Raw genomic sequence first — 16065 nt, forward strand, 5'->3', positions numbered from 1 at the left:
CCGTGTGCCCTGCGATTGGCTGGCAACCAGTTCAGCGTGTCCCCTGCCCACTGCCCGGAGATGGCTGGGATGGGCTCCAGCCCCCCTGCGATCCTAGGATAAGTGGTACAGCTGTGATGTTGTAATATTCTATTGTTCAACTGAAAACGATTGCTAAACATCACAAGTAAGAATGAAAATTACGGAGACTCCGTTTTTTTCTTTACATAGCAGCAAGATACCGGCCAATTACTGTACAATTTGGTACGAGCCGCAAGGGATTTGAGGCCGCAGGCTCTGACAGCTTTACAAATTAACTTACTCCTGTTCATTTTTTACATTTTGAGAAAATCAGCGGGGAAATGTCTAGTACAGAAAGGAACACATTGTGCCGTGGATTAGACACTCGTTAGCAGACTGTTTCTCACTGCTCTCAACAGTAATACACTAGCGCAGCAATCAGTATTAGCTAAATTGGCGTTAGCATACACATGTGGGTGCAACAGAAATATTCCTAAAACAAAACGCAATGTACTGTACTGACTAAAATTCAGAAACCCTTACAATCACAATAGCCTCTACACATGCTGAGCCATGCGACTGATATTAAGCTCTCCCATCCCTTGCGCACATGACAAAGTGATAGAGAGGAGAAAAAATCATTAGACATAAATGTTTGGAATCTTTCTCACAAGTCTTGGAAGTTGATTGAATATTTTTGTGCAGCATCAGGTGACTAAGTATCGGGTACATTTTTAGTATCGGGCCAAAAACTGTGAAGTCATTATTAGGATGTTATCAGTCTGATAACTATCAGCTCATTTTCTTTTTTTTTTTAGATCTAACTTTGTCCATGGAACGATACTTAAACAGAGAGGATTGTTTTTATCTGAACTTTTTTGTATACAACCTGATCTGGCTCAACTTCACCCAGACCCTTAGCTCCGGTGGTCCCGAGATAAATTGAGTTTGAGACCCCTGTTGTCGATGTTTCTCAGAAACGGAAAAGAAGATGAAGAGGAGAAGGTCTTATGAAGAACAAAAGTAAACAAAAAAAAAATCAAAAGAAATTCAGGTTTTTCTATAAAAGTCATGAAGAATTGTATGTGTTGCCAGTAATGATAGACGGAATGTAAGCAAAATGTAAAGTTGATGGTGTAGGACGGACATTTTGTGTACAAGGAACTGGGGCCATCCCATAATTAGCCCTGCTGGTTGTGTAGAAGTTTATACTGTACTACATCAAAATTCAATGTACATATGCTGTTATTTACAAATGGCAAGTAGTTATATATATATACATATCGCATTTGAAATACAGTTTGAAAAGTCGGTAGTTGTTTTCCAATTAAAGAATAATTTTAAAAAATGTAAATTTGTTGTTTTCTCCGACTTGATCATGATCCATTTGGAATAGGTACAAGATTTAACTCAATACAAAAGTATGTTTTTTGTGTGTTTTAATAGATCATATTTATATCTAGAATGAAGCTGTTGTGTTAACGGGACTAGACAATATAGCAACAGATTAACATTTTGTTATTTAGTTCAGTAATGTCCAACGTCCGCCCCGGGGAACCAGTTACCACTGTAAATTAAAAAAAAAAAAAAAAAAGGAAAGTCGACTGTGAAGGCCGCCTCTTCCTGGAAATTAGTATTTTTTCACGGAAATCTGAAACAACTACATTCGCCTAATTTGCAAAGACACTGTGGCTGTTTTTGAAGAATATACAGACGCTGCCCTACTTACGGACAATCGTTTGTAAGTTGAATTTGTTCATAAGTTTCTATATTTTGTATGGAATGTATGTTTAAGGTTTATATAAGTAGGCTTAAGGCTTGTATAAGTAACCCTGTAATGTTTTGTACTAAAAAAATAAACATTTAATAAAATAACATCCTTTATAAAGATAAATGAAGTTAAGTTTAACTTACTTTTGGAAGATGCGCTTCAAGAGTTAAAAAAAAAAAGTTATCCAACCATTTTCTCAACAACATCAGGCTTCCAATGTCCACTTTCATTTCAAATAAAACGGCTCGCCTCTTCTTTACACTTTACACGAATCATTGAATGGCTGCACGGGCTATTAAACAATAAATATGTCAAATTTCTTAGCGCGCAGGAGTTACAGTATAGAATGTTTACACACAAATTAGGAAGAGGAAGCGAATTTCTTCTTCGGGGTGGATGCTGGGTGACCTCTCACAGCTCCACACGTAGGTAGCAGCGGAGATAAGCACTACAGTACTGTCCTTGGAAAAAGGTGCACATGATACAAAACCTGACTAACCACAAACTATTTTTCGATATACCGAAAAAACAGTCGCATCTACCGCTTTTCGTAAGTCGAATAGTCGTGAGTAGGGGAGCGTCTGTAATATCAAGAGGCACCGCCGTGCGAAACATGCTGACTACAAAAAGCTAACTGGAAACGAACGCTGTGAAAAGGTGAAGCAACTGGAAGCGGTTTTAACAGTACAGCAACGTTTTTTCACGAGACCCTGCGTGTCAAATGAAAACGCTGCGAAGGCGAGCTATGAGGTCGCAGCGCAGATCGCCAAGCACTGCAAACCTTTCACGGGGGAGAATAATTTATTAAAGACTCTTCAAAGAATACCAGGCCCTCACACATTTTCAGCTTACCAAATTTAACCCGCTTGCTGAAGAGTTTGGACACCCCTTTTTTAAATCTGAAAAACAGTTCTATTGTAGTAACAAAACTCTCCAATGTGAGGCAGTAAAGAGCCACGAATGGTTGATTGCAATAGAAAATAGAAAAAGCTAAACTGACCATAATTGTTAGTGCTAAATATTTTTGAGTGAGTTTAACAGTAAGTGAAATACTATCTATCTATCTACCCTGGCCATATCCCTCAAGAGAGGTGACCGACAGTAAGAACAACACATACAAAAACAAAGAAAATAAAAGGGGAAAAAGCAAAAAACACACAAAAATATTTGGACCATGGCCAACCCAAATGCCCAAACACCCAAACAAGTTAAGCACCTGGGCACCAAAGTTGGTCATGCTTTCGTCCCTCCACATGAAACAGGACACAAGAAAGCGGCCATGTCACTCGGGTCAGGGCGACAACACACTCTTCTTTTCAACAGCAGGGCCCGACAGCTTTCGCTGGTTTACCCCTGCCGTATCATATAGGTGCCCTACCCATCCCTTAGAACGTGTCTAAACATCCCACTATCCTTTTACAACACCTCTCCACTCATTCCTATCACCAACAAGAACTCTAGCTTCCTAGTGAAATAATAAATGTGTTAATTCAAGTATTCTCCTTTTTTTAACAAGTTGAAAATATAGCAAAATATTGTGTAATTAAGCTCATTTTGCGAACTTTTTACAAAAATAAAATATTGTAAGAGAATGAATGTTAAATGTAATAGGCAAAAATTATTTCATTGAATCCAGATCCAGTTGAAATAGGAACAAGATTCAACGATAAGGGCATTGTTCTAATCTTACTTATAAATTTGGATTTCAGATGGAACAGAATATGTATAAATACTGAATTAAACACGCTTCTTTGCAAACAGGACTACACAATTTGGCAACAGATTTAAGAAAAAAAATCTTATTTTCAGATGTTATGGTAGCTCAGGAGGTAGAGTGTCCTTGGGTAAGACACTGAACCCCTAATACCCCCAATAAGCAGGTTAGCGTCTTACATTGCTGCAATACAAGGCAGTAGCTCAGGAGGTAGAGCGATCGTTTTAGGATTAAGGGATCCTAGTTCGAATCCCGGCTTGTCCGTGTTACATGTCGAAGTGTCCTTGGGTAAGACACTGAAACCCCAATACCCCCAATAAGCAGGTTAGCGCCTTACATGGCTGCACAGATCACGGCCGCTATTGGGAAATGTGAAGCACACAGCGCTTTGGGAAGTCATTGACTTGAAAAGCGCTATACAAATGCAGATCATTTCAATTTGGCAACAGATTTAAGAAAAAAAATCTTATTTTCAGACATTTTAATGTTTCAAAGTGCTGTATAAAATATGTAATATACATTAACCAGCCCACAACATTCCCCCCCGTTCTTGTTGTTTGCAAAGGATTTGGCAAACAACTGGATTATAAAAATGTTTAACTCAATAGTTTTGTTTTGCTGGGCATTTCATTGTATTTTTCCTAGGTCCTTACAGCTCAACACTGCAAAAAGTGCAGGTAAAGATGAGAAAGAATTATGCAAAGATATTTTTATTTGAATGATGTCAAATATTTTCTTTTATGCTATTTATTTAGTATCATTGGTGTCAAATCTTATGAAAAAAACCATTATATTGTAATACCAAAACTTATCTGTAAGGAGCAGTAAAGTATCCGTAAAGCTACCGTTAATCTAATAACAATTAGCCTGTTAGATATTTCCATTGTACGTGCTAAAGTTTATGATTTTGCACAAGGTAAGTTTTCGACTTGTCATACAATATATAAATATATTTCTGCTCTGTAACTTTTAGTTGAACAACATTTTCTTTTACTTCCTCATCCAAAAATATTTAGATCAGCGGCGTTATTATTTATAATTCAGGTAAACATTTTATTTTTTTCAATTCTCTCATCCCAAACATATCACTCGCCAAGGAAATAAACGTAATAAAAAAGTGTAAATTTTGAAGTCCTATTTTTGATAAGTGAAATTGGACCAGAGGGTTTAAAAAGCTTAGCTTATTTGTGCGTGTTTATCTTAAAGGTAGGGTGCATAGTTTGAGGTTAAAAGTCAAATATTTTCTCTATTAAGTATGTGGCAAAAATGCCTAAGTTCAAAGAGCCCATATGCTTTATTTCCCATTGCTCTTCTCACTTTACATCAGACCTATTCAGGGTGGAACAAACCCCCAAAAAGAGAAAAGTTTATTCCAACACGTCTAAGAAATGCTTGCAAATCATGAGTTACTGTGCTGCCATCTCCTGGCTCAAAGTCGTGATAGCAGCCTCAAGATTTTAAAGCACGCACCACACCTTTACAAATGTCCCTGTCTAATTTATTTAAGAATTATTGAAAGAATAAAAACACTGTCCAAAATGTCGTTGCTTTTAGTTAAAAAAAAAAACATCCCATTGTCCAAAATTACTAGATTCATAAATTAAACAGCAGATTGCAAATGGTATGCATAGAAAAGGGCAAAAACATTTCATTTTTAGTATTCCGCAGACCTACATTTAAAATGTTTATACCTATTTGTATATCTTTTAATATAGTTATTTCTTTGCATAAAAATATGTGATGAATATACTGGAGTAAAATTTTGGGGAATGCTTAGAAGCAATAACAACTATCCTCCTTTAAAGTGACATTACTTGTTTAAATTATATATATAGATAGATATAGAGCGAGAGAGCGCTAGAGAGCACACGAGAGAGAGCACACGAGAGAGAGAGAGAGAGAGAGCGAGAGAGAACGTATAGTCGAGACATTGAGAAGGTTAGAAATAATTTTTATGTGAAAAAAATATATATATGCTACAAACTTTGCTTTCATCATACAATGGAAATATGCAAGCGACCCCAACCTTCATTAGGTAGTGTATATTTTTGATCTAACAGTTCCAGTCCAACTGTCCAGCTCCCGCTTAAATACTTTCAAGGCCTCTTCAAAGTACTTGGTATGTAACTATCCTTCAAGTTTACACTCTCACACAAAATACAAACCAGCAGTCTGTTTAGAGACGTGTATCAGGACTCTGTCAGGAGACTGCGGGAGATGATCATCCTCATGACCTCGTTGGTTCCTGTGAAGAAACTGGACGTTAGGGAGCTCTGAGAACATGACGCGGTCAATGGCGGAGCACTTGCCGACCTTCTAAAATCTGATGAACGCGGATATCGCGCACAAACTGTTGCACGGCGTAATCCTTTAAGTAGCCGTAACCGCCGTGCATCTGGAGAGCCTGGTTGCAAATCTGAATGGCAAGTATGGAAAAAATGATCAACCGAAGCACATAGAGTGAAGAAAATAAGTATTTGAACACCCTGCAAGCTCAAACTCCGGGTTTCTCAGCGTCAGCCCAGAAACCTGACTGATCTAGAGAAGAACTGTGTGGAGGAATGGAACAAGATCCCTTCTGCAGTGTGTGCAAACCTGGTGAAAGACTACAGGAAACGTATGACCTCTGTAATACCAAAAAAAGGCTACTTTACCAAATATCAACATTCATTTTTGTAGTTATTCAAAATACATATTTGCAGCTGTATCACAAGAATAAATCCCTAAAGATCATGCATTGCGATTTCTGGATTTTTCTTTTTAGTTTATCTCTCTCACAGTGAAAATTTTAGACCCCTCCATGATTTCTAAATGGGAGAAATAGCAAAACAGCAGGGTGTTCAAATACTTATTTTCTACACTGTCTCTCAATAAACAACTTATATTGATGCACAGCACTATACTAAAACTTACGTTGAAGCAGTGGTCCGTGGCGAAGAGCTTGGCCATGGAGCACAGTTGCATGGCATCCGCTCTGTTCTCCTGAAGCGCCACCGCGGCCTCGCGCACCAAAAGACGAGACGCCACCAGATCCGTGGCCATTTCTGCCAGCTTGAACTGAAGAAACTGCACAGAGGTGCGTTAAGTGATGGTGGGTAATAATTTACCTCTAGAGGTCGTTGTAGTTTAGAACGGAACTCAAGGGTGTGTATCCAAAGAAGACACTGGATACCCCTTCGCAAAACTGCGATAGGACAAGAAAGCTAATGTTAATCCCCGAAAAGACAGGGTGAGCTGGATACACCCGAAGCGGCTGAAAAGAGCAAATGGCACAAATTCGTCGGAGTTGGTGTAAGTGGCCGACTTTAGCAGCTAGCAGAGGTAAAAGATTGTAAGAGGAAAACAGAATTTGTCAACATAATCACACATCTTAGAGGCGTTCGCTTGCATAACCCACTGCGGAAGGTGACTCTAGCGACCATAACCTGAGCCTAGCAGCGAACATGAATGGCTAGAGAAGGAAACAGTGGGGGAAAAGTCAAAGATGCTGGATTCTTTGGACTCATTGACCATCACATGTAAGGCTCAACTGTGAGAGGCGAATGACAATGGCGGACGAATCAAAGATACTAGAATAAGAAAAAGACTTATTACACCATCCCTTGATCTAAAACCTACATGAGGCAAGGAAAAACTCAAAACCTCAGCATGAGGAAAATGAAGAAACCTTGAGAAGGGACCTGTATATTTCTATTACTCAGTGAAATCCCCACTTAGGTCGCTGCCATTGTCCAGCATCCAGAAGACACACTGGCACTCACTCACAACGGCAACAAAGTGCCATCTAGTGGGCAAATATTACACATCGAGGCTTTAAGTAACAATTATGAGAAAAAGCCAGACTTCATTTAAATAAATAATACCCACAACCCCATGTGGCATCATGAACTGTTTCCAATAAATGTCACTGACCTGGTTATTGGAGAGTGTCTCACCAAACTGCTTCCGCACCAACAGATGATTCCGAGCCAGCTGGACAGAGGCGTGGGCCGCGCCCAGAGAACACGAAGCTGTCGAAAGGTACAATGGACGTTTATATTGAGAGCCTCAACACTTTTATTGAGCTAAGAATCGACTGCCTGTTTATCTTTTTTTCATATATTCTTAAAAAGCAATTCTAGGGGTAAAATGAAGAAACATCGATACAATAAAGTCTCTCATCTCATCTCAATAGCTGCACCGCTTATCCTCAGTAGGGTCGCGGGGATGCTGGAGCCCATCCCAGCAATCATCGGGCAGTGGGCAGGGGACACCCTGAACTGGTTGCCAGCCAATCGCAGGGCACACAGGGACAGACAACTCGCTCGCTCATTCACACCTAGGGACAATTTGGACTGGCCAATTCACCTGAAATGCATGTTTTTTTTGGAATGTGGGAGGAAACGGGAGTGCCCGAATGAAACCCACGCAAGCACGGGGAGAACATGCAAACTCCGCAAAGTAAGGCCAGGAGCTGGATTTGAACCCACTCAGGAGGTTCCCACGACCTCAGAACTGTGCCGCACACGCGCTTAACCACTGCGCCACCGTGCTGCCCCACAATAAAGTCTCATTGTGATGTAATTTAAACACTTTAACATTCAAAAGGCATTTAGAAAATAATGCATTCATGAATTAAATATTGCAAGACAATCATTTTGATAAGGGGAAAAAAATAATTGTAATTCAGTGATCCCAAGAGCCAAGAAGAGATCCGCAGGTTTAAGAGCGTTCTCCATCCGGGCCCCGGTGCTGTGGAATGCTCTTCCCCCTGAGATTCGATCTGCAACCTCAGTGGAAATGTTTAAATCTAGGCTTAAAACACACTTCTATTCTATAGCATATGAATAACCTATATTTTATGTTGATGTGTATGAAGTGTACTTGGGCAAGACACTGAATCCCTAATGCCCCCAATAAGCAGGTTTGCGCCTTGCATGGCTGCACGGCCGCTATTGGTGTGTGAGTGTGTGTGTGAATGGGTAAGTGTGAAGCACATTGTAAAGCGCTTTGGGAAGTCTTCATTGACTTGAAAGGCGCTATATAAATGCAGACCATTTACCATTTATTATTTGCCCTCATGTAGGTTTTAGATGAGGGGATGATGCCATAATAGTCTGTAATAATAGTTTGCAATAGTCTTTGATCTGTGCAGCCCTTTGAGACTCTTTGTGATTAAGGGCTATACAAATAAACATGACTTGACTTGAAACAATATTATAATAACGATTTTATGAGAATAAGATAACACTACTAGAAAAAGGTATGAAATGTCAGGAAAAACATAAGAACACTGTATTATGACAAAAAAAAGGTGCACTATTTAATAATGCAACATGTATGGAGAGCGTTTAAATGGTACAATAATAAAAATGATTTTGCAACAGTAAATAAATAAGCAAAATAAATAAACAAATAAAATAAAACTTACACGCTCCTGTTAAAACATCAGGTTATTTAATGCAGACGAATCAAATGTATTTTAATTTGTTTTCCTTTATTTAAACATTTAATGTGACTTATATGAACAGTAAACGTTTATTACATTAAAAGCGCTCAGTCATTAAATAAGAAAACGTTCTGAATTCAGCAAAATCACCAAACCCGATCTCCAAACAAAAATCAGCACATTTTATTTTACTGTGTGCCGTTGGATGATTTGATTAAATTCATAAAATAAGAATAATGCCAGAGCCTGTCTCCCTTATCAACAAATATATCACTTTAAACTTGTCTCCATCCCGCAAAGACCTAAGATCATTGAGGCTCATCATGACTTTCTTTTTTTTTTTTATATAAATAATGGTTTCAAAACAAGGTGCAAGCAAAGTTCTTGTTGTAAAAATGTCACAAAATACTATAAACAAGGATACTGAAGTATCTGTCTCCGGTGCAGACGGCCCGTCGTACAATTATATCAAGCCCGTGAAATCGTATCATGTACTGTAGGTTAATGCTAAATCCATTGCAACCTGGTTATTACGTTATACTTTAATTATTTTATATTTTATTGTTATTGTTTTTTAACGCAACATCTATTGCAGCCTGGTCATCCTGGAAGGGGGGATTACCTCATGTGCAGTTCTCAAGGTTTCTTCATTTTCCTCATGCTGAGGTTTTTGAGTTTTTCCTTGCCCTCATATTGGTTTTAGATCAGGGCACGGCGTAATAATATTCTGTAGTTTGAAAAATTCTGTGGACTGTGCAGCCCTTTGAGACTCCTTGTGATTAAAGGCTATAAAAATAAACATGACTTGACTAGAAGTGTGCCGTGTGCATAGCTCCACCCACCCTTACTAATAATAATAATAATAATAATAATAATTTCCTTTGTATTGTCATTCTTTGTAAGAACGAAATGTCGATACACCTGACCCGTTGTAGCGAGCCGATGCAGCCGCAGCCAACAGAGGGCGCCGCCATTTTTACCAATGTTATAAGTCTTAGGTATGACTCGGCCGAGGCGCGAACCAGCGACCTCCCAGTCTCAAAGCGGGCGCCCTACCATCTAGGCTACTACTCACCCAATCAAATTGTACTGTGTGCTTTGCTGGGAATTCTGGCTGTTTACAGTTTTTCTGGGGGTTTTTACATAAACCGTCTCAACAGTGAACCTAAATTGTTTAATCAGCTTCCATTCAAATGATTACTTAGCGACATACAGCCAACACGGGGTCTGTTGGTGACAGCTTGACTGTAACTTCTGCGCTTATCAAAATTGGAATGCTATAAATGAGACTTGCATGTCTCTAGTCATCACTCTATCACTGTAGTTCTGCCATACTTAACATATTGTGCAGAAGACTGGGGCAATAATTACAAAAGTTCACTATAGCCCCTTTTCATCCTCCAAAAACGTGCAATTAGAACTATACACAGGGTAGGCTATCGAGATCATACTAATATTTTATTCCTGCAGTCCAAATTATTAAAATTAGATGATTTAGTAAAATCTTTCACTGCACAACTGCTATTTAAGGTCAACAAAAACAGTGCCAGAAAACATCCATAAATTATTCATTCAGAAAGAGGGAAATTATAACTTAAGGGGCTGTAGTAAATTCATAATCCCAAAGGTGAGAACAACCAGGAAAAGTATGTGTGTGTCTGTGTGTGGAGTCAAACTTTGGAACAAGTTACAAGACGAGATCAAACAATGTCCAACTATTCACGTGTTCAAATTTAAATAAAAAAAAAAAACATTACAAGCGGAATACAGAGATGAAGAAAACCGGGTATGAGTGATACGAGGGATTGGGAATAGTGCGTCTAGAACTATGATTAACTTTGTGTTATTATTGCTGTTGTTACGTCATAACTGTTATTATAATAGTATTACAAATGTTGTTATATAATTGGTGTGTTTAATAGGGAAGATGAAGGGGTAGGGAATATAAGCATTTGCTTCTGATGACCCCTTTTCGAACATATTATATAATATTATTTTGTTGTTGAGTTGTTGTTTTTGTTCCGTTTTTATTTAATGTTCGAATAAAATATTCATTCATTCATTCATGTGTATGATTTCATCTCCGAGCAATATTCAGTAGCCTAGATGGTAAGGCGCCCGCTTTGAGACTGGGAGGTCGGTGGTTCGCGCCCCGGCCGAGTCATTCCTAAGACTTAAAAAGTGGTCGGCGGCGCCCTCTGTTGGCTGCGGCTGCATCGGCTCGCTACAACGGGTCAGGTGCAATCGACATTTCGTTCTGTGTACATTGTTACACAGAATGACAATACAAGGAAATTATTATTATTATTATTATTATTATAAACTCAATAGAAGATCTATAGGTTCCCGACCCCTGCCTTAGACTGTACAGTGAGTATAAGCTCACAGATATTAATCCTGCCTCCGTTTAGTCCTTTCATAGCGATGGTGAAGCCTTGGCCTTCAACTCCCAAAAGGTTGCCTGCAGGAACGGCACAGTCCTCAAAAATGACGGCCCTGGTGGGCTGTGAGTTCCACCCCACCTGTGAAGCACATTGGATAAGCAACACTTGACTCTACTTTGACATCTAGTGGTCAACTGCTGCACTACAAAAACAATGTCCACCTTGCGTTCCTTCTTGCCGAAACTGAGGCCCGGTGTATCCTTTTCCACCACGAGGCACGAGATGCCTTTGGGACCTTTTGCCCCTGTGCGACACATGACCACGTAAATGTCGGTATCGCCTCCTCCGCTGATGAACGCCTGCAACAACAACAAAAACACCAATTTATTTCCTTTCTTAATGCAGAAACTTACTCAAAGTTTGACCTTGGAACCATTCAAGACGTAATGGTCGCCGTGGCGCTGGGCATGCGTCAGGAGCGATGCGGCGTCACTGCCGCTGCCTGAAATTCACGAGGAGATAGCCAAGTGATGAGGTTAGAGAGTTGTTATATAGAGGTTGCATACCTGCCAACCTGTACGTTTTTGCCGTACAAAGTACGTTTAGTAGGCATTTTAAGACGTGTACGACGTACAAGAAAACCCAATTTGTCAATTATGGGTACCATCCGGTATACACCGATTATCACGAAACGGCAAATCAATCAAGTCAAACGAGTTCGCCGCGGTAGCCTCTATCTCGGTATCATGTTTTTTCGTTGCAAACGAAGCGAGCGGTTTGATGCTAGTGTGCGCATGCGTCTGCCGCCTCGGATTTCATGTGGTAGTTATGTAGTGAAAGGAAGTCCGTCTCTTTTTAGAGAACCGGCTTTTTCGACTCAACTCATTAAAGAGAGCCGGCTCTCAAACGGCTCACTTGCTTTGATGCATTGTATTACGAATCATTGTCATTGTATGAAGAAGTTGAGAAAAAAAGGAAGTATAAAAGGAGAAAATGAAAAAAGACAGGTTTGTGGTTATCCCTTTAATCAGTATATTACCAACAATAATTTAATGCGGGGGCAGCACGGTGGAGCAGTGGTTAGCGCGTGTGCGGCACAGTTCTAAGGTCTTGGGAACCTCCTGTGTGGGTTCAAATCCAGCTACCGGACTTACTGTGCGGAGTTTGTATGTTCTGCCCGTGCTTGCGTGGGTTTCCTCTGGGCACTCCGGTTTCCTCCCACATTCCAAAGACATGCATTTCAGGTGGATTGGCCGGTCCAAATTGTCCCTAGGTGTGAATGAGCGAGCGAGTTGTCTGTCCCCGTGTGCCCTGCGATTGGCTGGCAACCAGTTCAGGGTGTCCCCTGCCCACTGCCCGATGATTGCTGGGATGGGCTCCAGCACCCCCGCAACCCTACTGAGGATAAGCGGTGCAGCTAATGAGATGAGAATGAGAATTTAATGCGGAAAATGAATAAATAATTTGAATAAGAAAATGTATTATTCCACTCAATTATATTTGCATGTATTTTTTCCTTCTAAAGTGAACGTCCAAGCTGCTTAATTTTTGAACTTTTTTTTATAATAAACCTCATTCATGTCGAGCAACTGAGTATCTCACAACAAAATGTTAATGAACTATACACATGACATAACGAACCTGCACGTTTTGAAAAAAAAATATGGTGTAGGATTATTTTGTATTTTTTAAGGGAAAATAAAACATTTTCTAAGGGCATGGGACCCGTGGAGGTTGACAGGTATGAGGTTGTACTTGGAGTAACTGACCTGGTTCAGTAAGGCAGTAAGAGGCAAACTTCTCCATGGAACAAAGTTGAGGACAGAATTTTTCCCTTTGCTCCTCGCTGCCGAAGCTGTCAATCATCCAGGCGCACATGCTGCATGAAAACGTCATGTTAGGTGCGCCTCTGCATTTTTAGGACGTCTGATACATCAAAAGTTTGGCATTCAGCATTAGTGAGTATTTATTAAGCTTCTACTCATTACTACTATTCTATCCGAAAAATAAATTACACTAGACCCCGGGTTATCGTGTACCTACCTTTGAAAAATTTTACATTAAGATGTGGAATAAAATGTATTTTTCCTCATTATATGAAATATGTAAGGTTTCAACATTTACTAAACTGCAATCTGACTCCTAATACACTTCACGTGTCATGTCTAATTCTTTACAGTTGGATCAGGTTCTAAAGTCAGGGAAATTATTGAGCCGAGCGCCGCATATAGTCCACATATTGATTTATTTAGCCGAATCACATAGTTAAAGAAATCAGGTCTCTGTCTGTGTCAATTTCAATCGTTTGCAGGAGACAGGACGACAAGACTCCGAGGGCTCCTCTGTTATAATTCATGCTAATGGAATGTTTACGCCCCATGACCAAGCCTCTGGCTGATTGGTCCGTGCCTATTTTTGTGCTAATGCAACAAGTGAACATTTGAAATGAGGTCGAATAAAAACCTTATTCAAATGTATTTAACCCATTCCATTTCAGACGTTTTTTTCCAAAGTTTTTGGACTCGGGCTAAGTTAAGGGGATCCACAACATTATTTTTTTTTTTGTTCATTTCGAACTACACTCAAACCTAGCGAATCATTATCTGAATTAGTCACGTGGAATCAAACCTCACCGCTTACGTTATAAACACACAACTTGACACGCGTTTCATGAACCACTCATCTAAAATACTCGGCACACGCTTCATGGATTTGAACTGAGAAGCACATTACTAACTGTAACCAATCCAAGATTACCACAATTTATTTTTAACATGGAAACAATAAAAGCAACAACCTTTTCTTTGAAAGTTGAAGTTTTAATCTTTTAAATCTTCCGTCAGCTCCTCACTTCTGCATCCACCCATTAACTCCACTGTACCAGCCCAAGTCATTCACACCATAAGGTAAAACAAATTGCATTTTTCCTTTATATGTATTATGATTTAATCATATACACCCAAATCACATAAATCGGTATTTGCTAATGTTTAGTATGTACTTTATATACAATTGTAATGTTTTACCTGGGGTTTTAAAGAGATTTGCTAATTTTCATAGGTTTCTATCCCCCACCATACAACAATTTCACTTTACAATCCCACAGAATGGATTAATGTTATATCCCGGGGCTCCTAATTTAATTACAAATCTAACTCATGCAAAGTACATTATACACTGTTTACAGTGAAGCATCGTGATTTACTTATGGATGCTGATGTAGGCGGTGGTGCTGACGCATCCAGTAGACAAGGCCTCAAAGATAATTGATGTATCCAAGCGAGAGAGACCAGAACCTCCGACGTCTGGCTGTACGTAGATTCCCCCGAAGCCCAGCTGGGCTGCCTTGCGCATGGTCTCAACCGGGAACACTTCCTTATGGTGAAAGCAGAGAAAGGTAAGCCAGCTTCAAAAAGATCAGACCATTTACAATTTGCGGCTGTTTTGGTTAGCAACTGAGTAATTTAAATTGGTTCAGATGATACTGTAAAGCAGTGGTTCTCAATTATTTTCTGTTGTGCACCCAATTCCCTGTTTATTCATCTTTGTTAAATAATGTTTCATGTAACTTGAGGGCAGCACAGTTTTGAGGTCATGAAGTCGAACCTCCTGTGTGGAGTTTGCATGTTCTCCCCGTGCTTGCGTGGGTTTCTTCCGTGCACTCCGGTTTCCTCCCACATTCCAAAAATTGACCAAATTGTCCCTAGGTGTGAATGAGCGAGCGAATTGTCTGTCCCTGTGTGCCCTGCGACTGGCTGGCAACCGGTTCAGGGTGTCCCCTGCCCACAGCCCGAGGATGGTTGGGATGGGCTCCAGCACCCCCACGACCCTACTGAGCATAAGCGGTGCAGATAATGGATGGATGGATGGATGGATGGGTGTATCTTGAGGGTTTGCTATACCTACTGACTACACTTTGTACTCTGTACGATGTGCAAAGCGCAGATGCTCAATTTGAACAACTCCTTCACTACAGCAATTGCACTTTATTCTTGGGCAATTTAAAAAAAAAGTTCTGCTAGGTCTATTTGAGAACCACTGCTGTAAAGTAACTTATTTCCTAATCTAATAAGGGAAGTGTTTTAACCAACCTTTTGGTCCCACTCTGCCATGTGTGGAGCCATTTCATTGGCTGCAAAGTCAAAGGCCACTTTCTGGAACTCCTTCTGTTCATCTGTGAGGCCATGAGAAGCTTGGGGGAAAATGACAACATACTAATTAAGGGACAGCCTTTGCATTAATGTTTTAATAGTGAAATACAGTCAAATATTGCCAGAGATCGACTAAATGTTATTCTGTTTTGCAGAGAGAAGGGGAGGAAGGGTCTCTTGTAAATAAAGCAATGCGTTTAAGAGATGCACAGCCTGGAAAAGGATGGGCGCCCCCAGGCTGTACTTGCCCAATACACACAGCAGGAAATGGTGCACCTACGACCCTAGTGGTTTTAAAATCCACACACAAAAACGCACGTTACGAAGTTGGCATTTAAAACGCATCTCGGTCAATGACAGTTCCATAAGCAAGTGTGGGTGACGTGAAATCACAATTTTTCTCTAGCACAACAAAAATTGTAATATTTTGCATGGACTTACGATCGATACACGTAGCAATCCCCCGTCTCGGGGCGCCTCTACCGGCGATTAAACAGCGGCTCCTGCAGATGTTCCCTGTCAACCTGGACAGTACTACCCGTGAAACAGCCGCCATGATTTTTTTTTTGCCGACGGCGTTATGTCATTGCACAGTGCTCCAGCGGGTGCTGCTGGGA

General features: G+C 40.1%; 1 protein-coding gene across 1 annotated transcript; it reads right to left on the reverse strand.

Moving 5' to 3' along the window:
* Nucleotides 1-5420: 5420 nt before the first annotated feature.
* Nucleotides 5421-16053, reverse strand: acad8 (acyl-CoA dehydrogenase family, member 8). The gene is made up of 11 exons (XM_088345248.1): nucleotides 15890-16053; nucleotides 15389-15489; nucleotides 14503-14672; nucleotides 13067-13176; nucleotides 11723-11799; nucleotides 11519-11656; nucleotides 11300-11435; nucleotides 7398-7495; nucleotides 6399-6551; nucleotides 5799-5901; nucleotides 5421-5730 (listed from the first exon to the last, which is right to left on the reverse strand). The coding sequence occupies exons 1-11, from the start codon at nucleotides 16002-16004 to the stop codon at nucleotides 5675-5677; spliced, it is 1257 nt and encodes a 418-aa protein (XP_088201374.1). The 5' UTR covers nucleotides 16005-16053; the 3' UTR covers nucleotides 5421-5674.
* Nucleotides 16054-16065: the final 12 nt, after the last annotated feature.

Source organism: Urocampus carinirostris, chromosome 10 (assembly GCF_059441175.1).
Source record: "Urocampus carinirostris isolate Australia breed hairy pipefish chromosome 10, RoL_Ucar_1.0, whole genome shotgun sequence".
Taxonomy (NCBI): domain Eukaryota; kingdom Metazoa; phylum Chordata; class Actinopteri; order Syngnathiformes; family Syngnathidae; genus Urocampus; species Urocampus carinirostris.

Excerpts from the sequence above, each read along its gene's own strand:
- acad8 (XM_088345248.1), bottom strand. The coding sequence starts at position 16,004 with ATGGCGGCTGTTTCACGGGTAGTACTGTCCAGGTTGACAGGGAACATC. Across the intron at positions 11,800-13,066 it reads TTACTGCCTTACTGAACCAG|GCAGCGGCAGTGACGCCGCA; the intron begins GTCAGTTACTCC and ends CGTGAATTTCAG. Across the intron at positions 7,496-11,299 it reads CGGAGGCAGGATTAATATCT|CTTCGTGTTCTCTGGGCGCG; the intron begins GTGAGCTTATAC and ends ACCTTTCGACAG.